The 23,509-nt window shown below is 39.4% G+C and overlaps 7 protein-coding genes across 12 annotated transcripts in view; 4 read left to right on the top strand and 3 right to left on the bottom strand.

Annotated features, from left to right (window-relative positions):
* Ten-m (teneurin transmembrane protein Ten-m) overlaps nucleotides 1-6,897 on the top strand; it is an 80,066-nt gene extending 73,169 nt beyond the window's left edge. For all 4 annotated transcript variants that reach the window (XM_066401225.1, XM_066401224.1, XM_066401227.1 and 1 more), the window contains 6 exons: nucleotides 91-340; nucleotides 434-1,865; nucleotides 1,916-2,118; nucleotides 2,477-3,897; nucleotides 3,954-5,038; nucleotides 5,298-6,897. In XM_066401225.1, coding sequence (XP_066257322.1) covers nucleotides 91-340; nucleotides 434-1,865; nucleotides 1,916-2,118; nucleotides 2,477-3,897; nucleotides 3,954-5,038; nucleotides 5,298-5,690 — 4,784 coding nt within the window. In that variant the 3' untranslated portion in view covers nucleotides 5,691-6,897. The remainder of the gene's footprint in view (nucleotides 1-90; nucleotides 341-433; nucleotides 1,866-1,915; nucleotides 2,119-2,476; nucleotides 3,898-3,953; nucleotides 5,039-5,297) is intronic.
* Nucleotides 6,898-8,184: 1,287 nt separating this feature from the next.
* Nucleotides 8,185-11,517, bottom strand: Bacc (Bacchus). The gene is made up of 3 exons (XM_066401313.1): nucleotides 11,328-11,517; nucleotides 9,489-9,645; nucleotides 8,185-9,432 (listed from the first exon to the last, which is right to left on the bottom strand). The coding sequence occupies exons 1-3, from the start codon at nucleotides 11,427-11,429 to the stop codon at nucleotides 9,371-9,373; spliced, it is 321 nt and encodes a 106-aa protein (XP_066257410.1). The 5' UTR covers nucleotides 11,430-11,517; the 3' UTR covers nucleotides 8,185-9,370.
* Nucleotides 11,518-12,527: 1,010 nt separating this feature from the next.
* RpL36A (ribosomal protein L36A) lies at nucleotides 12,528-13,465 on the top strand. The gene is made up of 3 exons (XM_066401249.1): nucleotides 12,528-12,598; nucleotides 12,854-13,027; nucleotides 13,283-13,465. The coding sequence occupies exons 1-3, from the start codon at nucleotides 12,596-12,598 to the stop codon at nucleotides 13,418-13,420; spliced, it is 315 nt and encodes a 104-aa protein (XP_066257346.1). The 5' UTR covers nucleotides 12,528-12,595; the 3' UTR covers nucleotides 13,421-13,465.
* CCDC53 (Coiled-coil domain containing 53) lies at nucleotides 13,314-14,366 on the bottom strand. The gene is made up of 4 exons (XM_066401248.1): nucleotides 14,193-14,366; nucleotides 13,963-14,127; nucleotides 13,608-13,915; nucleotides 13,314-13,554 (listed from the first exon to the last, which is right to left on the bottom strand). The coding sequence occupies exons 1-4, from the start codon at nucleotides 14,232-14,234 to the stop codon at nucleotides 13,524-13,526; spliced, it is 546 nt and encodes a 181-aa protein (XP_066257345.1). The 5' UTR covers nucleotides 14,235-14,366; the 3' UTR covers nucleotides 13,314-13,523.
* Nucleotides 14,367-14,710: 344 nt separating this feature from the next.
* On the top strand, nucleotides 14,711-19,274 carry LOC136416014 (zinc finger matrin-type protein CG9776-like). 3 transcript variants are annotated; one of them, XM_066400971.1, is made up of 12 exons: nucleotides 14,711-14,875; nucleotides 15,049-15,134; nucleotides 15,216-15,287; nucleotides 15,479-15,599; nucleotides 16,274-16,455; nucleotides 16,532-16,761; nucleotides 16,951-17,168; nucleotides 17,280-17,398; nucleotides 17,543-17,869; nucleotides 17,921-18,438; nucleotides 18,490-18,937; nucleotides 18,993-19,274. In XM_066400971.1, the coding sequence occupies exons 2-12, from the start codon at nucleotides 15,123-15,125 to the stop codon at nucleotides 19,164-19,166; spliced, it is 2,421 nt and encodes an 806-aa protein (XP_066257068.1). In that variant the 5' UTR covers nucleotides 14,711-14,875; nucleotides 15,049-15,122; the 3' UTR covers nucleotides 19,167-19,274. The 3 variants fall into 3 exon arrangements, with proteins under 3 accessions (XP_066257068.1, XP_066257067.1, XP_066257069.1); XM_066400970.1 differs by having other exon boundaries at nucleotides 14,718-14,875; nucleotides 15,030-15,134; XM_066400972.1 differs by lacking the exons at nucleotides 14,711-14,875; nucleotides 15,049-15,134; nucleotides 15,216-15,287; nucleotides 15,479-15,599 and adding an exon at nucleotides 15,611-16,216.
* A 296-nt stretch (nucleotides 19,275-19,570) lies between these two features.
* Nucleotides 19,571-21,414, top strand: LOC136416066 (transmembrane and ubiquitin-like domain-containing protein 1). Its single transcript, XM_066401051.1, has 6 exons — nucleotides 19,571-19,589; nucleotides 19,670-19,792; nucleotides 19,861-20,019; nucleotides 20,313-20,760; nucleotides 20,811-21,134; nucleotides 21,194-21,414. The coding sequence occupies exons 2-6, from the start codon at nucleotides 19,723-19,725 to the stop codon at nucleotides 21,372-21,374; spliced, it is 1,182 nt and encodes a 393-aa protein (XP_066257148.1). The 5' UTR covers nucleotides 19,571-19,589; nucleotides 19,670-19,722; the 3' UTR covers nucleotides 21,375-21,414.
* Nucleotides 21,403-23,415, bottom strand: LOC136416065 (U1 small nuclear ribonucleoprotein 70 kDa-like). The gene is made up of 3 exons (XM_066401050.1): nucleotides 23,180-23,415; nucleotides 22,880-23,129; nucleotides 21,403-22,728 (listed from the first exon to the last, which is right to left on the bottom strand). The coding sequence occupies exons 1-3, from the start codon at nucleotides 23,328-23,330 to the stop codon at nucleotides 21,438-21,440; spliced, it is 1,692 nt and encodes a 563-aa protein (XP_066257147.1). The 5' UTR covers nucleotides 23,331-23,415; the 3' UTR covers nucleotides 21,403-21,437.
* Between the last annotated feature and the right edge of the window lie 94 nt (nucleotides 23,416-23,509).

The following is a 23,509-nucleotide window of genomic DNA, read 5'->3' as shown; positions in this document are numbered from 1 at the left end:
TTTCCTTCCTTCTGCGTAAACGCTAAAAATCCCATACCGGACATAAGCGTACCCATTTTGGCTCATTTTAGACCTATGAATTTCTTTCAGGAATTCTCCAAAAAGGAGACGGTTCTAACATTTACTTGAAGCACAAACCTCGGGTAATACTGACCACCATGGGGGATGGTCATCAGCGCCCCATGGACTGTCAGGACTGCGAAGGGCAAGCCTCGAAGCAGCGCCTTTTGGCTCCTATGGAGCTCGAGAGCGATAGAGACGGAGCCATATACGTGGGTGACTATAATTTGATTAGGAAAATCCAAACCGATGGATCCGTGCGGACTTTGGTGCGACTCAAGTAAGCATCGCAGTAATTGTCAAATTTCTATTGCAACATCCCTATTAGATTCTGAGATAAGTAGTAGTTTCCTAAAATGTCTTTTCTTTCTAGTAATACCCGAGTCTTCTACCGCTACCACATGGCTCTGAGCCCCATGGACGGAACTCTGTACATCTCAGACCCCGAAGGGCATCGCATAATCCGCGTGCGCAGCTCAGACGACTTTTCTGATCCCGATCGCAATTGGGAGACTGTGGTGGGATCTGGAGAGCGCTGCCTTCCAGGAGACGAGGCTCATTGTGGAGATGGAGCCTTGGCCCGAGACGCCAAATTGGCCTATCCCAAGGGCGTGGCAGTATCTAATGACAACGTTGTCTATTTCGCCGACGGTACCAACATCCGTATGGTGGACAGAGATGGAATTGTGACTACAGTAATCGGAAATCACATGCATAAATCTCACTGGAAACCTTTGCCGTGCGAAGGAACTTTAAACCTCGAAGAAGTCCATTTGAGATGGCCTACGGATCTTGCGATAAACCCCCTGGACAATACGTTGCATATTATCGATGATCACATGATTTTGCAGCTCACAGTAGACGGCAGAGTGAAAATAATCGCTGGGCGACCGCTCCATTGCACTCCTCCTTTAATGGACTTTGACCTGGACCTGGCTACTCATGCGACTTTGGTAATGCCCCAGAGTATTGCCTTCAGCTCTGCTGGTGATTTATACGTGGCCGAGAGTGATAGTCAGAGAATTAACAGAGTAAGGGTGATTGGGACTGATGGGAAGATCACTGCGTATGCCGGTGCCGAGTCCAAATGCAATTGCCTGGAACGGGGATGTGACTGCTTCGATGCCGATCACTATTTGGCGTCAAACTCCAAATTTAGTACAATATCCTCAGTGACTGTGAGCCCGGACGGACACGTGCACATTGGGGATCAATCGAATTGTAGGATCCGCTCAGTAATGGCCAGCATTCCTGATACTAGTATATCCAGAGAGTACGACATTTACTCGCCGGAGACTCAAGAAACTTACATCTTCAACCGTTTCGGGCAGCATATCGCCACCAAGAACATCCTCACAGGGGAAACTAGCTACTTATTCACTTACAACGTAAACACCAACAACGGGAAATTGAGTACTGTGACTGATGCTGCTGGAAATAAAGTGTTTCTCCTGAGGGATTATTCTGGACAAGTGAACTCTATTGAAAACACTAAAGGGCAGAAGTGCCGATTGAAGATGACGAGGATGCGGATGTTGCACGAGCTGAGTACCCCTGACAACTACAACGTCACTTTTGATTATCACGGGCCTACAGGCCTATTAAAAACCAAATTGGATAGTAGTGGAAGGAGCTATGTGTATAATTATGACGAATTTGGAAGACTAACTTCAGCGGTAACTCCTACTGGGAAGGTCATAGGCCTCTCCTTTGACTTGAGCGTAAAAGGGGCTACAGTGAGAGTAAACGAGAATAACGAAAGGCAATTGGCAATGCTCATCAAAGGATCCAGTGTTTCCACTAAGGTATGGTGCGAATGACAGGAAGGTTTAGGTTACTAGGTGTTCTTTTGCAGGTTGAAGACACGGAAAACAAAATCATTTTATATCCTGATGGAGGAGTTTCTTCTATAAGTGCCTGGTCACATATTACCACAACAGACACGGTCCCGTACAATATTTTAGCAGACAAAGATGTTCTTTTGGCTGAAAGTTATCCAGTGCCCAGCAAACAAAGGACGGAGTTAGGAGGCGATTTGGCCAATCGCTTTGAATGGAGGTGAGTTTTAACAAAGAAAACAGTAGCTAACACGATAGAGAAAGTTGCCTTGCTATCTTAAGGACAATTTGATGATGCGGCAAACTGTCACATTCACCAAATTGTCCACAACAAATGATTTCGATGTAGACGTTTTGGCGAATGTGCACTATGTTGAAGGAGCATAACGCTCACTTTAGTATGAAGATATCGATTCCTTTTCATGGCATTAAACTTTGAGCTCTGCTTGAGTGAAGCATGATTGTCGCTATAGATTAAAACTGCCTTAATTCTCTGACCTCGCATCTGGATCGTCCACAGCGATCTGGAACACATAAGTATTTTCTTTGATGTTACAATGTTCTGCTTTTTCCTCTAGGTACTACGTCCGCCCTAATCAAAACGCCAAAGGCAACAAAAACATCCCCAGAGCCATAGCAAAAGTGGGCAAAAAACTGCGGGTCAACGGTGAAAACATCCTCACTATGGAATATGATAGGGAAACTGCCTCTGTGAGCGTCTTCATGGATGACAAAGTAGATCTACTCAACATCACCTATGACAGATCATCCAGGCCCATCAGGTTCGGGCCCAGGAACGGGGTTTTCGCAGAAGTTGAGCTGGAATATGACAGATTCAGTAGATTGAGCAGCTGGAAGTGGGGTGATTTAAGCGAAACTTATGGCTTTGATAGAGCTGGAAGATTGTACGAGATCAAGTACGCTGACGGATCATCCTTGCAATATGCTTTCAAAGATATGTTTGGTAGTTTGCCCTTGAAAGTGACCACCCCTAGAGGTTCAGATTATCTTCTTCAATACGATGATTCTGGAGCATTACAATCTCTAACAACCCCTAGAGGACACATCCACACCTTCTCTTTGCAGACCTCATTGGGATTCTTCAAATACCAATACTTCTCCCCGATGAATCGGCACCCTTATGAGATCACCTACAATGACGACGGGCAGATTTTATCAAAAATCTTCCCTCATCAATCAGCAAGAGTTTCCTACGTCTACGATTCTTCTGGAAGACTAGAAACTACATTGGCAGGCATGAGTTCGACTCATTACACCTACCACGATATCTTAGGGCTGGTCAAGAACGTTGAAATTATTGAGCCAAACTTTGAGCTCAAACAGGAATTTAAGTACCATTCTGGATTGGTCAAAGATGAAAGGCTGAAGTTCAATGTCAAAAGTGGACTGGACAACGCCCACTACAAGTATCAGTATGATGGAAATGCCCGGTTATCCAGCATCGACGTAGACATCAACGGGAAGGAGATGCCTCAGTTAAAATTGAAGTTTAATCAAAATTTGGGAGTTCTGGAGACTGTCAGCGATTTAAGAATCTACAGGAACACCTTCAATAGATCAGTAATGCAGGACACCAACAAACAATTCTTCAGCATCATAGACTACGATGATCATGGCCGATTGAAGTCTCTTCTAATCAACATAAAATCATTCGATGTGTTCAGATTGGAGCTGGAATACGACTTCAGAAACAGGATTAAGCAACAGAAATTGTTAGTGGGCCGGACCCAATTCATGGATCGTATTGACTACAATTCAGACGGGCATGTTTTGGAGGTGGTCGGAAGCAGCAATTGGAAGTATGTGTATGACGAAAATGGTAATATTCAAAGCATTATAAAGGAGAAGGAGAAAACTACGTTAGCGTATGATAGCGGGGATAGGGTGGTGCAGTATGGGGATGTGGAATTTAATAGTTATGATAACAGTGGATTTGTTGTGAGGAGGGGGGAGCAGAAGTACCGGTTCAATCCTAAAGGTAAGTCATGATGTGAGTAACAACGGCAATAAAGCCGCATTTTTCGCTTTTTCCAGGCCAACTAGTTCACGCTTTCGAAAGGGACAAATTCCAAACTTGGTACTTTTACGACGAGAAGAGCCGCCTCATAGCCTGGAACGACGACAAAGGAAACGTCACTCAGTTTTTCTACGCCAACCCAAGCACCCCCGATTTAGTCACCCATCTACATTTACCAAAAACCGGAAGAACCTTCCGATTCCTCTATGATACCCGTGATGTTTTGATCACCGTTGAAACTCTGGAACAGCGCTTCTACGTGGCATCCGACCAAAATGGATCTCCCTTGGCGCTATTCGACATCAATGGAAATCTCATTAAAGAAATCCGCAGGACTCCCTTTGGAAACATCATCTTGGACAGCAACCCTGATTTTTATCTCCCCGTGGACTTTCATGGGGGAATTTATGACCCCAATACCAAACTTGTATATATTAAAAAGAGATTCTATGATCCTATAGTTGGTCAGTGGGTGACCCCTGCATGGGAGAAACTTGCCTCAAAGCTTACGACTCCTACGGACATCTTTATCTACAGATTCCAGAATAATGACCCCATTAACTCGAAACTGTCAACGAGGTATATGACGGGTCTCAAAGGGTGGCTGCAGCTGTATGGGTACGACATAGGGAAGATGCTGGGGTCTGAGTACATAGGCCGCATGGTGTACTCTCCTAGGGCCATGGTATCGGCCCCTCAATTAGCTCCAGATTTCGGGATAATGTCAGGTTTACAGTGCATGGTGGATAAAGTGAACGAGAAGTTTTATGACATAAATTTCGTGCCAAAACCGCTGCTGAAAAAAGAACCTAAAACAAGAAATTTGCTGCCCAGGGTGGCTTACAGGAAATCTGTATTTGGGGAGGGGGTGTTGGTGTCACGTGTAGGCAATCGCGCCCTGGTCAGCGTGGTGGAGGGGGTCAATGGGGTCGTGCAGGACGTTGTCACTTCAGTGTTCAACAACTCATTTTTCCTGAATCTGCAATTCAGCATCCACGAACAGGACTTTTTCTATTTCGTCAAGGACAACGTGCTGAAGATAAGGGATGATTCGGAGGAGCTGAGGAGGTTGGGCGGGATGTTCAACGTTTCAACGCACGAGGTAAGAATCGAATCGTGGGATTGACGTTTTTTTTTTTATGAAGAGGGAGAGCCCCGGATTATACCACGAAGGTTATAGCACCCAGCTCGCTCTCCTGATCAGGGTGAATTAACATTTAAAACGATACAAAAAGGGGATTTAGAAAAAAAGGTCACATTCACTAAAGATTGAACATCTATTGTATATTTAAAAAAAACAGTGTCCCTAAATAAGCTATTATTGTCTTTGTATTTAAACGTTATCATTATCGACGTTTCAGGTGACGGAGCACGGATCTCTGACCCCCTTGAAAGAGCTCAGACTGCACAACCCAGACGCGGTGATCATAATAAAGTACGGGGCAGACCCCAAGCAGGAAACGCACAAGATATTAAGGCACGCTCATAAAAGGGCCATCGAAAGAGCCTGGGAGTTGGAGCGGCAGTTGATCGCCGCTGGATTCCAAGGGAGGGGCGACTGGACCGAGGAGGAAAAGGAGGAACTGGTCTCCCACGGGGACGTAGACGGTTACGAGGGGGTCGATATTCACAGTATACACAAATACCCCCAACTAGCCGACGATCCTGGAAACGTGGCATTCCAGAGGGATTCCAAGAGGAAGAGGCGGAAAAGCGGAACGAGACGAGGCCGGATACATCGGCACGACCAGTGATGAACACTAAGAGAGTTATTTTTATGTGCCATATAGAGTCATCGTCTCATCAAATCCTAGTCGTTCGTACATTAATTAGGTTATTATTTATGATAGAAGAGACTATTTTTTAATATGCGCGGCTATTTTTCTTATGAGCCATTGATATGTCCAATTGAGTGCGAGAGGAGATGCTGCTCCCGTCTCTGTACATTATTGTGTAAAAGCAATCAAAAGGCCTATTTAATAAGAAATAATAATAATAAATTGTTTTTCCTACAGGGTAGCCTATAGACACTCCTAATGATCGCTATCATAAGGCAGAACAACCACCTATTAAAAGAACATAGTTGAGGCAATACTTTATTATAGTAATATTCTGTACATAAAAAGCTTTTTTATATGGAATTCTATTAGATATTATTAATACCATAATATAGCGAAGTGTATCATGGGTTCAATACGCAAAATCATCTCTTGAGTTTATGCCAAATTGCAGGCTGACTTGGCAACGAAATTCCGCTTAGTTCTTAGTTTGGCCTGAAATTTCGGCTTAATAGACTGATATTAAACAGACCGTAGGCAAGAACAATACTCCAATCAGTGTAGATGTATATATTCCTATGATTACGTATGGGTTATTAAGTTTTCTAGGTTTATACTTCCCGCCGCTCTCAAGTATCACCGTACATCAGCCATAGAAAGTACTTACTGTTGAAAACCCTAATCGATCAATTTACTTACTTAGCAAGTAAGCAATAGGAGACTTAATAGCAAAGCTCGTTTTTTTTATGGTGATTTAGTGGACCAACGAAGACCAATCTCGATAATCGGACATCTCTACAAAAGCCTGTGATAGAATCCCGCCTCGTTGGCCCACCAAATCAGCGTAATTCTTTACTCTGCGTTGAGGGAATCTGCAAATTTGCCAGAACAAAAGTATATAAGCCAAATGTGGTATAGTGATATTTTTTGAGGATTAAGAGTACTATGTGAAAAATTGAAAGCAATACGTCTTCTTATTATCGACTTTTTGTTCGTTTCGATAATCGTATAAATTCCTATAATATACGTGCAATTGTTGTCCGCAACGGCACATTCCTCGGAGAGGAACTTTATTTATAAGATAATATTTTATCTATGTATATATTTCATTGTGTATATTGTTTTTATATGTAAATATATTTTGTTTAATTCAAGTAATATAATCGTTTACTAAAGAAAGTAATTTGGTAGTTTTGTTGGGCGTGAAAGGACGCCTGCAAGCTACGCAATCTTCCTGACCTTGGTGATGAGACGAGTATTTCAGGGACGCAACGCATGGACCAAGTCCATTAACAAAAAGTAGACGATTCTTTACTAATTATTATGAATAAAAAGAACTGATAGAATATGTAAAATAATAATAAATAACAAATTAAAAATAGGCGATTTTTCCTTTTAAAAAAATCTTCGGTGAAGAACAGCTCTTCAGATATTTTCAATTGTGTAAAACTATAAGCACCATCTATGTGCAGTAGATACATACTAAAATAGCTACAAAATCCACCGAACAAGACTCAGCTACGTTCCTGGACGCTAGATTTCTTTTTAACGGTTCACTCACGTATCACACGAAACACATTTGAATTGGAAGAAAAGTCGTTATTCGAAAAACCATTTCTGCCCCTGTGGATTGACGGATTAGGAACCAAAGTACCTAAAGAAACTCTACTGATCGATGATTGTCGAACATAACTCAAAGAGGTTTGGTCTGTTCCCGCTAAAATCAAGGTTCACTAGAAACCTTAACATAGGAATGACCGCAAGGGCGCCTTACATTAAGCAGGCCACAATAAACCTCAGGTCACAGTGTTATTGAATCTACCTAACTCTTTTGAATTCGATATTCATTGAATTTCAAAGACGCAAGCGTGGGATTAATGTGTAGCGTCGAAAGATAAAATCCACTATTTTATAATACCATAAAAGCAGACTTAAAGCAAACCTTAAGTAGTCAACCGGAAAGCTTCTAATTGATGCAGCCCCGTACTTGTACTTGTAGGATCGCAAATAATGCAAAATTTGCTTACTGAAACCTTAATTAACTCCATGTTTGCCCTGGTGCCACAATAAACAAAGAGAAATCACAACTGAAGTTTAAGTACGCGACCCAAAAACAATCAAAAAGTTAGGTTAACGGTAAACCAATATTTGCAACGTTGCCAGACTTAAAACCCCATATTTCAAATTGGCTTTTTAAGAACATATATTTTCTAACCGAAATGTGGTACTTACTAGAACAGTGGTAAATGTCGGGGAATAAGGATAAAACTAATTAAATTCGCATCATTGAATTAATCTCGGCACAACTTCCGTAAGAGACAATTGCTATAGAACGGCAATAAAACTGAAAATGTGACAACGCCGAGGTTTGTACCATCTCGTCTGTTATTCTCACCTGGCATTTCCGTTTAGAACCATCCGCAACACCTTTCCGAATATCAGGAAAAACCTACTGAAATAAGACAAAACCTTATGAAACAATTTGTATCCATCATTTATATCAATCAAAATAAAACACCACTGAACAAATGAAGACAAAATTTTTCATAAATTATTTCCTTACATCGAATTCAGTAAATCTATGGGATCGAGCGATTGGGCCCGCTCTAACTGGATCAAAAAATCATTATTCCTTGGAATGAAACGCACCAAATGATCGTAGAATTATATACAAAACTCCTGCGGGTTAAAAATTACGTATTAGTGCACCTGGAAAAACGCAATCATTTGATCTTGCCAGGTTCGCATACACTCGTGGTGCATTCAACAAAGACGAGCCTCTGGAATTTTAGAAATTATTACCCTTTGAAATCTCCAAACTCTGGAACAATAATTTCGGAAGTTAGGAGGCTCATCAGCCAGAGTTTTACATACAATTAAAGACATGCATTTGGCAGTGACTGAGTACGCAACTAGCACCGCTAATTAACGTAAATTTCCTAAATAATTTAAGAAAAACCATAACTACAAGGATTTATCATACATACAAAAAACACACCGATTTAAAAAAAAATCATTGACTCTATGCTATAATTTTATGTATGATGCATTTCAGCCTACAAACTTCTTATTGCCCTTAATCGATACTCAACGGCGGAGAACAACTTCCAATTAACCCAACTGCTACCCTTAATATTGAGGTTGTTAACGGCGACAAACCCTTAATAATTACTGTGTCTACTACGTTTCTGATAATAAGATTAAGTAAAAAAAAATGGAAACGACTTCGATAAGAATGAATGCGTTTTTGTACAAAAATAAAACCCACTACTAGTTGTGACGAAAAATCAAGGTAAAAACAAACTTAAACTAAAATTTATACCTATCATTTACATAAATTGGACATTTTTACAAATCGAAGGGAGGAAAGTTAAGTAATAAGTTAGACAAGAGGTCAGGTACCGCGGCTAGCGTTCGCACACATCGCACGGTCACTGTTTATTTTTTTTTAACCATCAGCGGCAAATTCGAGAGCTATTTTGTGGCAAAAAAACTGAGACGGGACATGCTACAAGACAAGAGTGTCACGAGGATGAAGGGCGGCGACGTGATGACATGGATGGGTGAAGTGGCAACGTTGCCACAAAGTAACTCTGGTTGTATTTGCACTGAGAATGTCCGTCACAGATCGTTTTCACCGGAAGGGATCCGGTTCATTATGCGTCATCCTCCTCTTCGTCTACTCCTTCCTCGCCTTCTACGTCCTCTTCATCATCTTCTGCAAAATGCCACCGCATTATTACAGTAATCCATTTAGCCAACTTCATTTCTTACCTTCCCCCTCAATTTCCTCATCTTCCCCTTCAGGAATCTCCTCCTCTCCAGTGTCTTCTTCTTCCAAGACCTCCTCTTCTTCCTCCTCTAATTCCTCCCCTTCCGAGTTGGCGCCATTCTCCTCTTTCTTTTGCTTCTTTGGATCATCAGTTTTGTCCTAGAAATTTAAATCCATATAGTGGTGTTTCTTAAATGTAAGAACCTTTAAATTTCAGATAGGCTTATTATAGGATGGGTGCTTTTTAAGATAGATTGGTTCACCGCATAATAATAATTGACATGCGGTCTGAAAGACGCGTGTCTGGCATCTGCCCTCTAACTAAATTGACTTCCGGTCTTTCAGGTGCGCTCGCCGTTCCCCTCCCATGCCATGCTGGACTCATTAACACATTAGGTCTTTAGCTAGCCTAATGCAGGACAGTTTGGCATGATGCAATTTTTATAAGAGGGTTTAAACCATGTGCTAGCAAAAATTAAATCGCGTTTTTTATCAGGTGTAAGGAGGCATATCTATGTTATATGTATTAAAGATTTGGTAATCAGTAAATACTTCACTATACAGATATGAAAGTAAATATTAAAGGCAATATTGATAATAATGTGTTGAAATATTAAAGATCAGTTAGGTAGTGTGTTGTGTTTGATACTAAAATAGTAGTTAAAAAGTTGCACAAGTAGTACAAAAGTTGACAATGGTGCAGTTGATTGGTTCCAAGAACTGGAAGCATGAAAAATCTGAAACTTTCTCCTCTATCTCAGCAATAAAGTCTTTGTTCACATACGTCCAAATGCACTTTCTCACTCAAAATTACATTTCCTACGAATTAAAATGGCAATGAAACACCCAATATAACAAAATAAAAATGTGGGAGTTATAAAAAATAATACTAAGGGTGACCCAAGTTTGAGATTTGCCTAACATGAAGCATGTTGTTAGTATGAACGTAATAGGACTGACCTATTATACTAACACAAATATTTCTACAAATTCTATAGGATTCCTGGACTAAAATCTGGGACACTCTGTATAGAAGCTTCTCAATATTTTGTATATGAAGCTCCAGGCACCTCTTCCCTGTGGAGGGAAAACTTACAACGTCATCAATCTCCAAACTTCCCCACGAAAATATCCAAAAACTACGTACTTTATATGAAATTAAATTAGCAGTTGATATATTTTTATATTTGCCTGCTCATTATGGACGCCATACCACGATTTTATAAATGGACCAAAATCGAAGTAGGCAGTGACGGTGGTCATTTTCGGACAGCAGCCAATGGGAAATCAAAAAATTATCAAAATGAACATCGGATTCGACAAAAGACGCTCGGAAAATGCGAAATTAAATACCAAAACAGTAGTCTCGCCACGAGGGGCCGCCCGGAAAGTCTATTGATTTCGCCATGTTGTAGGGATGCTCGTGCGTGTATGACGGAGGGACTATGGCTGGCTAGCCTCGAACGAGGCGTCGCCGTTATTATGGCGGGATCCATGGGCTTTGGATTTTGTTTACAAAGTTACTACGGAAAATATTGTATTGTAGCATTAACCTGTGGTTGAACATTTGACGCCAAAGCGCCTTGCACCTAAATCGAACACGCTGTACAGCTCCTGAAAGGAAGCCATTACACGCTTTTTCTACAACCGGTCTTTAAACTCACATGGTAACAAGCGTCATCTTATTTCAGTCGGAATACTCTAATTATGAGCCCGGATTATAAGGAAAGTAACGGAAAATACCATTAGGGAGTCTGTGGACTTAATTAGGACATGTCACCATGGCGGTGAACGGAAAAAAGCGTGAAAAATGAAAATGGAAAAATGTGCTAACAACTCACCTCGGCCGGTCGCTTGGTGCCTTTTAATTCACACTTCGCGTCCGCACTTTTGTCATTCTCCAACTTTTCAACTGCAACCTCTTTGTTTTCTTTCGTACTCATTTTGTTTATATTTTTTTGGGACTTTTCCCTCTTTCTGAAGAAGCTCTCACGAGAAGGTCGAAAACACTACTGGGCCGGCTACAAGCGAGCTTGGTTCAAAAATTAATATGGCGCCTCACAAGCCGACCGACTCCGCCTTTACCCGAACAGCCGGCTTTCTTTAAAAAGCAAAATTCAATACTCAAATCGTCTTACAACCTTTTCTTAAACGAATCTAAGAATTCTGCAATAAGATAATCTTGAATCTGGTTTTAAATTATTGAGAAATAAATTAATGAGTTTCGGTAAATGAGGGTTTCTAGATTAGAGTTTGAGGCCGGGGTTTTGCTTCGAGATTAGGAAATTGGTTGATGATGCTTCGGTTAGGGGGCGCAATTCAAATTATTTCGCGCTGCTGAAAGAAAACTTATTTGGGAGGTAAAAGAGGTACTCGTAAAATGATTTATTGCTTCAATATGTTTTAAAATGGATACTGAGCAAATTATTATTAAATATGACAAATTTCTCATTTAAACAAAGTGGTATTATTCAGAAATAAAAGTAAAAGCACAAGAAATTGAGAATGGCCTGCCATGTTGTTAACAGGCCAGATTGAAGCAACCAGCATTTTGGACTGTAAGGGGAAAAGTGAAAATGGGCAAGATAAAATAAAAATATAATAAAAATAATGAAAAAATCTATAAAGAAATTCGGAAATATTGTGACGACACTAATATCGCTTGTATTGAAGATTATGCAATGTAATAATTAGAACAAATCTGGCCTGTCAGCAATATAATATATTTTTCGCCCAGTATAATGGCCGACCCCTAACGGACAATTTCATACAAACTAGAAATAGCTATTAACCTAAAGGTTTAAAATTCTTAAACCCAAATATAAAATAAATAGCCACAACACAAAGCTGCATTATTCAGTCTATTAATTAAAACAACCTTTTTACAAAATTTTTGGGAATTTTCGAAATGCTCTAACGGGAGTTGTATAAAAATCTTAGAGAAAAATTGTTCTTTTTTTTGAGATACACTCACACTGTAAACATACCACATGTACACTCAGTGTAACTTAAGTAACCATGGACAAATCAGAACGAATGACGTGACTTTGACAATTTTGACGTTCTCAAGACCCTCCATGTTTCCCTTCTTTACCTACAAAAAGCAAAAATGGTGAGTGTGAAATCTAAAACGGAAGATCTGCGTTCATCTCATTAATCTAGGCCTCGTAGAAAATTATTTCATTAAATTAGAACTATCCATGTTTCGTTAAATGTGTTTTTCTAAAGATTGTTTTTGATTTAACATTTTTAATTCCCCATCAAAGGTTATGTTAAACTTGTCAAGTTTTGTTGACCTACAAGGACCGATAGAAGAACGGTTCTTTCCAATTAAAGTTCTCGGAAGAAATTAATAAATTGCTTTCAGGTGAACGTACCGAAACAACGGCGTACGTTTTGCAAGAAGTGCAAAGTGCACAAGCTTCACAAAGTGACACAGTACAAGAAGTCGAAAGAACGTCATGCCTCCCAAGGAAGAAGGCGTTATGACCGAAAACAGCAGGGATTTGGTGGTCAAACCAAGCCTATTTTCCGTAAAAAGGTATGTTTCGCATCTTAGTTTTATTAAAAAATGAACAAATATTGCCTTCAATGAATCATTAAAACTTCAAATTAACTGTCTTTTGAAGAGTACAGATATTTAGCGGCACAACGAACCGAATGTCAAACAAATCTATGATTTGGAAGGAGTGAGATATATATTTGCAAATTCTATGAGTTCCTTGCCCTGCCATTCAGTTCCTTGTGTGGTGAAATGTTTAAGTCTGTATGAAGCTTTATGTTGTCGCTTTTATAGGCAAAAACAACCAAGAAAATCGTCTTGAGAATGGAATGTGCAGACTGCAAATACAGGAAACAGATTCCTCTTAAGAGGTGTAAGCACTTTGAGCTTGGAGGAGACAAAAAGCGTAAGGGACAAATGATTCAGTTCTAGACCTTACTGTGTAATTTTTTAAGTTAATAAAACGTTTCAACCAATTTTTCTTATGTCCTTTATTGTGTTTTAATGCCTAATCCTTCGAATAATTAAATAAATTTTATTCTTCTGGGATTATCAAATCTGGATTACTAGAATTGCAACAAAGAAATAATAATAATCAAAGCATCAATTTTTTACTTACTTTAAAACTAAGACATCAACTCCTTCAGTCTGCATTTTCAGCTTAACAGCCTCTTCTTGTACCCCAAATTTCAGCATTTTAAAAAATTTTGCAAATCTGGGATCATCACTTGCTTTAACCCCAGAAGAAGTATCATCTGTTTTATCTATTGCCTCTTCCACGACACTATTTGGAATATCTAGGTTTAGCTTTACATTATCTACAGCTTCAGATGCACGTTTTTGAGGTTCTATATCAGTTATCTGGTGAAAAGTTTCTTTCAGTTCTTTGGGTGTTTCGCGAGAATCTAATCCTTGTATAGATGAAAGCTGTAAATAACAGTTTTCTCATACTCTCTAGAGGTCCAGGATCTCACCTGAGCTTCTAAAATTAGCAATGAAGCTTCAATTTTCTGAGTCTTATATTCAAATTCCATAAAGCGTGATTCACATGATTGGCAGAAATTATTCAGAAATGATACAGTACTAGTGACAAAATGGTTCACAAAGGCTATTATACGTTTTTGTTGGATTGGGGGTATCTGTAAGCATATATATGAGAAAGTAGATGCGTTTTCTTTCTTTTAAAGGGCTTCTCTGCGGTTACCTGAGAATAGTCTACCTGGGTGGTAATTTGGGAAGTTTGCATGTTGGAAATGGAGAGTTTAATTCTTGAGTTTTTAATGGATTTACAGTTATTATCACTTGCTTATATGGGAAGATCAGGGATAAAAAACGACATTAAACAATAGTCAAATAAAAAATGATAATTTCCATGAGCAAAAATTAAAAAAAACAACTGAAACGCCAATAGCGTCATAATTTAGACCATCTATGTTTGAGTAGTATAGACTAAATCGTGTATCTCTCTCTTTGTTTAGTACATGAATTCTTGTGGGCCCTAATGACGTGATTATTTTGGTGGTGACATTGATTATTTTACCAAAGGGATGTATTTTTTATTAATGTCTTCCTAACAATGAATAAATTTGTTAATATTTCAAATCTTTTGAAGCATGGCTGATGAAGATTCAGTTGAGAAATCCAGAGAATTTCGTAAGTAAATTGGTTCTGTCTAACCTGAATTCCTCAAAGTCAGTGCAATAGGATTCAGTTGTCACCAATGACAGTCATTCACGTCAACTAATTAATTAAAATAAAAAATGGCGGATAAAGTGGCTTATAAAAACTAAAACAATTTACGTTATTATTGCTTGAAGGGCATATAGTTAAATATTAAACCGAATTTTCCAACACCAAGACGGTTATTTACCCTTTATTGGTCGCATAGTAAGTATCATTAAAGCGTAATACCTGCGAAAGTGTAGAACAAAATTACCGGCATGACAGGGACATCCTTGTCGCCACCAAACACCATGGATGGCGTCTCTTTTATTGATTTCAATAATTCGCTATTAAATCGATTTGTCCCTATAAATTACAGCAAGACTAATTATCAACAGGCCTTACAAATTGTGTCTACAGCCTTCATCTCTTCTTGAATCCACACAGACAAGCTTTGGATCCAGGTTAAGAAATGTATAACAATGTGAGTGTATTTAATATAAAAGAAGTTTCTAGAATTTAATTTTAATCTCTTGTTGTTGGCATTTGGTTTTCCTTGTTTCAGACAACCCCGAATTACCCACAAGGATATGGCAATTATCCTTACCCATACCCTTATGGCTATTATGGATATCAGGTATGTATGCACAAGCCTATTATTGTATTATACATTGTTGCACCAGTAAGGAAAACATGTAAACTTCAACACTAACAGTTATCATATGAAAGAGAAAAACAAACCTTAAGGCTGCCATCACATTCCACTTTTAGTTTTCTTATTATATGTGAGGTGGGGCTCACTCTTTTTCTCTCTCTGTCTCTCTTTAGACCCAACAGCACCAACCTCCAGGAGAAGCATATCAACAGCAAACTGATTGGTCTCAAGTTCCAGGGATGCAAGCTTACCCACCACAGCCTCCCCTACCTCCTACAGAACCCAAAAAAGAAGGTAAGCTTCAAGTTAATTACTATCACCTTTTTAGTTATAGGTAAGCAATGTCAATTTTTGGTTCTGCTATTATGGTGTAAATATCTTTAGAATCTCGTGGTACTGACATGTTTAGGTGACTAAATTCTTCTATTGAAATCTTAGAAGTTAAGAAGTTATACAGGGTGTTTCCTAAACATATAGCACAATTTTAAAAGAACACTCCTTAGGATAAAGTAAGGTGGAAACATCCTGTATTATAAATTATACAATAGTTACTATTAAGTACTGTGTATTAAGTAACGGTGTCTTTGGTGGTATCATGTGCACACAGACATATTCTTGAGCCCACAATTAAATCATTTGATTCAAATTTGATCACCCCAATGCATAAATAAACTCACTTATGGTGCATAAAAACGGGAGCAGAATCCATCAAATTCGGCCTCAACCGGGACTACAAAAAGCAGGGTTTGTATTTAGATCCTAACTAACTACATTACTTTTATACTGAGTGTTGACCCGCCATTTTAACTGCCTCTTTTCGTAGGGTTTGTCATGGATAAAAGCCATTTGATGGAGGGACCCACTCTGATTGATAAAATGTCCCGTATTTATCAGGAGTATATTAGAATAAAGTTGTTATATGTTACAAGTTTTTCAGGAACCTAATTTGAAAGAGTGTTTTCTTTTAGTTGTGCAAGAAATCCAGCAACAGAAAGCCACATTGACGAAACAGAGGGAGGATTATGTGAAAAAGGCGATGGTGCTGCGCCGCGAATTGGAAGAGTTGAAACTGCAAAAGCAGGGATTGGCTGGCAATGAAAAATCTGAGAAGGAACTGCGCTATGTGCTCAAGGAGAATGAGAGGCTTCAGGTGAGATTTTTGATTCGCAGCTAATTTTGTTTAAATTAAGGTGTATGTTAGAACTTGGTGTCATTGCCTTTTTCAGGATGAAATTAACAGTAAACTTAAAGCTATTCTGAACGTCATTGAAATGCTGTCCAGCATTATAAAAGATGGCAAGAAGGCGATGGATTTAGAAGCGGAGCTTGAGCAACAGGACTCGAAACCTGAAGCTGGGTCTCACACACCTAAAACTGAACCCAGGGAGCGATCTAGTTCTCCCAATTATTCCCGCTTGGGTAAAGATAAAAGCGAAAGGGACTCAGATTCTGAAAGGTATGGTGACATATTTATAGGTAGTTTTATTAAGGAAATTTTGTTCATAATTGATAATAAATAGTGTTTGGTCTGGTTGCGTGTTTATTTTCCTTTCGATGGAGTCGCCTCGTTTTCAGATAAACACAGAAGTATCAGCGTTGAATTTGTACTTGCATAATAGCTCTATGTCTTGAATTTCTCTTTCAGACACTGTTACGTGTACTATGACACGGGCATGCATTGGTGTCGGGCCTGTGACAAATTTCCAGACACGGCCAAGGAGTTTTTGCAGCACCTGCAGAGCGAGCGGCACCAGGACCAAGCCAAGGAAAACGAGGTGGATACCACCCCTTGGCACAAATTGCCCATGGAACCTTTGATGAGGAGCTACGATGACGCACCTAAAAAAAGAGTCCCCATTAAAGGTAAAGAAGGAGCCTGTAATCTAAGTGTCCTGGCGCAAACCCATCTTGGGCAAAATAAAAAAGCCACATGTGCACTGTGGATGTGTAAAAGGTCTTTAATTTTTCACTTAGGTCTTCAATTCTTCATTTCGGCCCCCTCATGGTATTGCAAGCTATGCGACATATGGATCGGAGATTTACACTGTGCATCGCATCATCTAAAATCCCAAACGCATTTCCAAAATTACGAGGTGAGTGTACGTTAAGGCAGAAATAATTTCATATTGATCATTTAAGAAAAAAAACTGAGCTCTTTGAAAGGTCTTTTCAATCCATTACTGTCTTAGGCTGCAAATTTTAAGAGTTGGTTCAAAGTGTGGGTTGACATATTCCAGAACTTTGTAAAGCAAAATCCACACTGGGAGACCGAATGGTTGAAAGACCGCGAAATTGCGATGAGTCGCAGTGGAAAACAGGGGGCCGATTCCACAGATTCCGACAAGCAACAAACCAAGAAACGTCACCGTAGACGTTCCTCAGACGAGAGTTTTCTCAAGGAGAAAAAAAAGAAAAAGCGGTCGAAAAAGAAGAAGAAGAAGGAAGTGTCCAGCGATTCGTCGAGCAGCAGCTCTAGTAGTTCAGATAGCAGTTCAGGAGAGGAGACTGAAAAAGGGGAGGACAAGGCGAAAAGCATAAGAGTGGCTATGCGAAATATGCAACAGGTGAATTATCTTTAAACCTGCATTAAGTTATCTTTTAATCTCAAAACTTAGGTCAAATCCATCATGGATGAGGACATGAGTAAATGGTCAATATTAGAAAAACTAATGCAAGACGTGCGCAAAAAGGAGGACCAAAAAGAGAAAGCAACTGAAGACGAGGTGATAAATCAGTGGATGACTATCTCGAATCCTGTGCCGGAAACCGAGAAGAATTTACTAGAGAGTTTAAAAGATCGAATGAAGGCCAAACAAGAAATGGAGAAAGCTAAGATAATGGAGGTGGAGAAGCGACGCAAGGAGAAGGAAAGGGAAGAACAGGAGTTGTATGACAAAAAGCGCCGGCAAGAGCAGGACGTGGCGGAAAAGGCTGAAAAGGAAAGGAAACGTAAAGAGGAGGAAATGAATCGTGTGCTGGATAAGGACCGAAGCCACGTCCGATTTAAAACTGCAAAAGAGCACACTCGTAAACGCAGGTCGAGCGAGGAGGAAGATGGCCGCAATCATAGAGCTAGAAGCTCCCATAGAGACGACCACAGGAAAAGCTCTAGAGCTGAGTCCCCTCAATTTAGGTTAGCTTAATTATTTTAAAATTTGTGTTTATTTTTCAAGATTATTTTCAGGCCTCGCAAAAGCACCAAAGCCGATTCTCCCGAGCCAAGGGACCGCGGAGATTCCTCGAGGAAGAAGCCTCCAGGCCCTCCGAGTTACAAAAAGCTGCCCTTCATCGGTAGAATGCCACTGTTCAAGAAGAGAGTGGATAAAGGGGAGAAAGAGAAAGAGATTAAAGTGGAAGAGTACGAGCCGCGGAGGAAGACAAGATTCGAAACTGGCAATTTAGCCAAAGCCTACATCCCCAGGCCGGATGTAGTGTGTTTTCCTGTATTGTCGTCCATTCCACCGATTTCAGCACCTCCTGAGCCCACTGCAGTAGAACAAATCATGCCCGTTCCCCCTCCCAGGGAAGTTAACCCGCCGAAGAAAAAAGAAATTGCACAACCACCTCCTCCTCCACCACCACCGCCAGCGATTCCTGCCCCAGTTGAAGAACCTTTACTTGAAAATAATTATGTAAGTTTTATGTTAATAATTGCGCTTTAGTAATTTATGAATCGTTTATTTTTAGGTCGGCCATAATAATCATTCTGCGGAGATTGAGAACGCATATTATCCTGCGTATCAATCGCCTGGGTATGATACAGCCATGCACCCCCCATTAGAACCTCCGCCGTTGCCCCCAGATGACGATTTGGCTATGTTGGGGATTTGCGCTGATGACATGGCCGCCCAATCTTTTTGAATTATTGATAATATTGCTTCTATTTTTATAGAATTGATAGTTAGGAATCCTTTCACGTCATGTAATTTGTAATAGACTAAGTGAAATAAATGGTTATTTTAAAAAGGATTATTGTTGAATAATTAATGAGTATTCTAGAATTTCATACTAAGCACGGGAAATTCGTTTACCGTAATTCTATTGTTTTGCTGATTGGACACCCAGTCGCCATTTTTTATTAATTTCTTGATATATTGATCAATATGACTAATCACATTTCATTCTACTGCCATCTGGTAAAGTGGGACGGATATGTATCACATTTCATTTGTCTAACATTGTCAAAGCACCCCAAAATATTTATATAAAGTATTAAAGTTCCCTTATCCTGAAGTTTCATTTTTTACCATAAAAAAGCAACATATTTAACAGTTAATTTATCTTGTAAGTAGCCAAATTCCAGTTCTAAATTGATACATAACACCCAATACTTTTTGACCCCTTAATGACCTTTCCCTTTTCAGCCCTCTGATATTCTCATTTAATCCATAAATGAGCCCAAATTTTCCCTACGACAATGTCACTGATTGAAGGCATTGGAGACGAAGTTACCCAGTTCTTTCTTATTCTCTTTGCAGCAGTTGTTGGTGAGTGTGTGTATACACTCACTAGATAATCGCTAGAAGCAGGGCTCTTTTGTCACCAAAACTTTCAGCTTACATTGCCTGGTGGTCGACTAGCACTACTGACCCAAGACAGGTTCGAACTGTCTTACTTTTAGATCGGCGCAGACATTCTGGAAGGTCCATACTACGTGTTCGGGTCCCACCCAGAAGATTGACAAATTACACTGAGTCAATTACAATAACAGAGGGTATGTCTTATAGCGTTTTCGACTTACTGCTTAGGGACCATCTGAAATTGCTTGATGGGCAATTAAAGTGTTTAACTTTAAAGGGCCATCATGCAATAATTCGAGTTGTGTTTTTGACTTTCAGAAAAACTGCTCTCAAATCTAGTTTCAAACACACTCTGCTGATGGAAAAATTGTTATAGAACAATGTAACACAGATTATTTATGGAACAATGGCAGAACCAATTAGGAGCAATAAGCCGAAAACGCTATTAAACATCATACATTTGCATATCAAAAATGTATCTCCATAGGAAGTGCTGCAAATAGTTCCACATCTGTCCAAACAGAAATCACAGAAGAAGCTGCAGAAACATCTACTCAGACCGCCACTGCAGCACCACCAAACGAACCCCCATCTGCACGTAATATATCTGAGAATCATCCTCCTGAAGAATCAGATGACAGTAGTAGTGTTAACACAGAGTCATCATTGCAAGTGCAAACTTCAGATATGGAAGAAAGCGATATTATTGAAACCATGGATGCAGATGCTCAGAGTGAGTTGAGGCAGAGGAGAATTGCCCATTTTGTGGGTGCTGTTGAGACACCTCAAACTTCATTTGTAACAGATGCAAAAGTGGCTCAGGGGCCTCAAGATTCGCAAGAAAACAACACTATAACTATAAAACTTAAATACATTAATGATAATATTAGAGCTGTAGATGGGCGACTTGAAGAGCTGCTAGGGGATTTTAAGAGGTCTTTTTCCATTTACTTATTAAAAAAAAATAATGAATTCCAATTTCTAGGAGGCATTTTGAAGGAGAATTAAATTCAAATAAAGAAGTAAAGCTCATTTTCAATGGTCATGTATTGAAACAAAACCAACAAAGCTTACAAAACTGTGGTCTCTTTGATAATTGCGTGGTGCACTGTTTGATTCATCAGAAGAGGCCTACTCTAGGAGACAGAGCGCAGGAAAACGTCAATGAATCAGGGCCTCAGTTTCCCAGAAACAATAACTTCCCTCACATTGTAAATGTGAATAATAATAATCAAGGGATAGATTGGGATTTGGGCAATTTTTTGTTTGCCATAGTGAGTTTTATCTTGCTGACTGCCTGGTATTTCAGGTAAGTTAAACGCCTGTTCTTAAATGTTATTGCAAAACGCCATTTTTTCACTTTCCCAGATACGTTTACGCTCATCTTTATACAGTAACGGCAACGATAGGATTGATAATAATTACAGGTATATTTTCAATCGTGTTAGTGGGAGCCTATTTGCCGAACGACGATTACCAGCAGCAGCCGAATACAAACCTGAGGATACGCGTTTCGAGAACCCAGCGAATAGAAGAGCAACAGCAATAGTAGAACATTTATTGTAATAATTACATTGTTATTAATACAACTGAACATTCTTTTTTTTCTACACTATCGTGAAGAATAATGTTTGTCTGTATGCTCCAGTTTTCCTCTTGAAGATTGATATGAGTGCCCTACATCGTGAAAACTTTGCGTTCCCAAATAATTTCCTTTAAAACCCTGTTTTTGATGGGAATATTGCTGATTATTTCCATCAAAATATCCATCTTTTTCCCTATCAAAATTGTGCAATAAAGAACCTTGTTGATGATTGCTGGCGCCTTCAGTACTCCTTTGAGATTCATATGTGGCATAACCACCTATACCATACTGTGCCGTTACCGTATCATTGATGGGATAATGATAGTGGTTTAATTCTTGAGAGTTGTCATATGAATTGACATACTGCAGACTGTTATAATATTGTTGACTGTTTGGTGGCATTGTCAACTGATCAAACTGATTATGGTTATCATAGTTTTCTCTTGAAGCTCTTACATGAACATCTGAAGGTTTTCTATCAGGAGAGCGTCTAGTACGCTCTCTTTTTGGTGAGTATTCAGGTCTGCTTCTGTTTCTCTCCGGAGATCGAGGAATTCTTCTGTCTACAGGAGTTCGATAAGGCGGGGATCGAGGCCGAGGGGCTGCTCTTCCTCGATCTACCAAAGGAGATTGTCTTCGTCGAGGGGGTTTTGAAGGAGATTTCGATCTAGCATTGAAGGAGTTGCGTTTGTTTAAAGGAGATCTACCATTGTTCCTTGGTGGCGTTTGTAGTCTTCTTCTCGGGGATGATAATGGCGATCTACGTCGTTTAGTTATTGTTTTATTATCATTAAAATGTTCTTTGGATTTCCTTATTGGTTTAGGAGATTTTTTTCTGTCACTTCTTGAAGATTTCTCTCCAGAACCTTTTCTCTCATTTCTGGGTTCTCGTTTATTGTCCAGTATTGGCGAGTCTGAGTTGAGTTTCTTGATGTTTGATGGTAGTTTGTCTTCTTGTGAAGTGCCATTTTCTCTTGACGGCGACTTAGTTTTAGAATTTTTTGGAGAAGGACGTTTATTAGGTTTTTCTTTAGATTTAGAACGCTCTCGTTTTTTAGTTTTGCCAGGAGAATTTGTATGATCTTTAGTTATAGATAAAGTATGTCTATGGTTATCTCGGCTTTTGTCCCTGCGACGTCGCTCCTCTTCTTTATTTCGCCGTTCCCTCTCCTTCTGTCTTCTTTCTCCTTGTTCCTTTAGTTCCAAAGCTATTGGCTTTTTAAATGGGCGGTCACGTCCTCCAAATCGCAATTGTCCAGATTCCTTTTTTCCCCCAAATCCCCCACCCAGCCTTCTCGGTTTCCAACCTTTTAATAATCTGTAAAATGTTGCTTTATGATTGATTTTTATTCTATATATCTCTGAAATAATTAAAATATTTTAACTGACCAGGATCTCCTGCATTTTCTCAGTGATCTTCCTTTTAAGTCTGCATTCTTAAATTGTTTTACTTAAGTTTGTTCACCTACCTTTCACATTCAAAGTCCACAAAAATGGTATTTCCATCAACCACATTTTTATTGGCAAGTCTGTAAGCATCTTCTGCTCCATTTTCTTCCTCGTACTCAACAAAGGCATACCCTTTAGGCATGCCTGTCACAATATCTTTCACCACTCTGAACCTTTTTAATTTTCCATACTTTGAAAACAATTCTTTGATGGTTTCTTTGGTGGTGTTGTGGTTAAGACGACTGACAAATATTGTGCATTCTGGCCGCCCTGAAGAAACAATTTGAATATGCAACATTAAATTATTGGGTTCATAGAACCTTTAACAAATCTATTGGGTCTGTATTCACTGTTGATAGCACGGATTACAGCTCTATCATGAGGCTCACAGTCCGTTCCATCGATGGAGGCGCATTTTGTTGGGTCGTAAATTTTGGCAAATTTTGACCAATTTTTCAGCGTATCTTCCATTTCTATCACAATACGGATGAATTAAATTTATATTAGTTAAATTCGCATATTTCAAGTTAATTAATAATGTTATAAAATTTACTATCACGAATTTGAGGTTATGTCTCTTTTGTTTACTCCCTAAGGTGTCGCCATGGTCAAATTTAATTTCATTGATGCAAGGGTATAGTTGCAACATA

Source organism: Euwallacea similis, chromosome 22 (assembly GCF_039881205.1).
Source record: "Euwallacea similis isolate ESF13 chromosome 22, ESF131.1, whole genome shotgun sequence".
Taxonomy (NCBI): domain Eukaryota; kingdom Metazoa; phylum Arthropoda; class Insecta; order Coleoptera; family Curculionidae; genus Euwallacea; species Euwallacea similis.
Note: the sequence above shows the minus strand (reverse complement) of the source record. Positions and strands in the feature narration are given on the sequence as shown.

What these genes read in the sequence shown, in the direction of transcription:
- LOC136416066 (XM_066401051.1), top strand. Translation starts at nt 19,723, where the DNA reads ATGTCACTGATTGAAGGCATTGGAGACGAAGTTACCCAGTTCTTTCTT. An exon ending in TCTCTTTGCAGCAGTTGTTG is followed by an intron (nt 19,793 to 19,860) that starts GTGAGTGTGTGT and finishes CAAAACTTTCAG; the next exon opens with CTTACATTGCCTGGTGGTCG. An exon ending in CTGCTAGGGGATTTTAAGAG is followed by an intron (nt 20,761 to 20,810) that starts GTCTTTTTCCAT and finishes TCCAATTTCTAG; the next exon opens with GAGGCATTTTGAAGGAGAAT.
- LOC136416014 (XM_066400971.1), top strand. An exon ending in AAAAAGAGTCCCCATTAAAG is followed by an intron (nt 17,169 to 17,279) that starts GTAAAGAAGGAG and finishes TTTTTCACTTAG; the next exon opens with GTCTTCAATTCTTCATTTCG. An exon ending in CGCATTTCCAAAATTACGAG is followed by an intron (nt 17,399 to 17,542) that starts GTGAGTGTACGT and finishes GACATATTCCAG; the next exon opens with AACTTTGTAAAGCAAAATCC.
- Bacc (XM_066401313.1), bottom strand. Translation starts at nt 11,429, where the DNA reads ATGAGTACGAAAGAAAACAAAGAGGTTGCAGTTGAAAAGTTGGAGAAT. An exon ending in GCACCAAGCGACCGGCCGAG is followed by an intron (nt 9,646 to 11,327) that starts GTGAGTTGTTAG and finishes TTAAATTTCTAG; the next exon opens with GACAAAACTGATGATCCAAA. An exon ending in TGAGGAAATTGAGGGGGAAG is followed by an intron (nt 9,433 to 9,488) that starts GTAAGAAATGAA and finishes GGCATTTTGCAG; the next exon opens with AAGATGATGAAGAGGACGTA.
- CCDC53 (XM_066401248.1), bottom strand. Translation starts at nt 14,234, where the DNA reads ATGCAAACTTCCCAAATTACCACCCAGGTAGACTATTCTCAG. An exon ending in TGCTAATTTTAGAAGCTCAG is followed by an intron (nt 13,916 to 13,962) that starts GTGAGATCCTGG and finishes TGTTATTTACAG; the next exon opens with CTTTCATCTATACAAGGATT. An exon ending in GTTGATGTCTTAGTTTTAAA is followed by an intron (nt 13,555 to 13,607) that starts GTAAGTAAAAAA and finishes TTGCAATTCTAG; the next exon opens with TAATCCAGATTTGATAATCC.
- LOC136416065 (XM_066401050.1), bottom strand. Translation starts at nt 23,330, where the DNA reads ATGGAAGATACGCTGAAAAATTGGTCAAAATTTGCCAAAATTTACGAC. An exon ending in ACCCAATAGATTTGTTAAAG is followed by an intron (nt 23,130 to 23,179) that starts GTTCTATGAACC and finishes TTGTTTCTTCAG; the next exon opens with GGCGGCCAGAATGCACAATA. An exon ending in GTGGACTTTGAATGTGAAAG is followed by an intron (nt 22,729 to 22,879) that starts GTAGGTGAACAA and finishes AACATTTTACAG; the next exon opens with ATTATTAAAAGGTTGGAAAC.
- RpL36A (XM_066401249.1), top strand. An exon ending in AGCCTATTTTCCGTAAAAAG is followed by an intron (nt 13,028 to 13,282) that starts GTATGTTTCGCA and finishes TCGCTTTTATAG; the next exon opens with GCAAAAACAACCAAGAAAAT.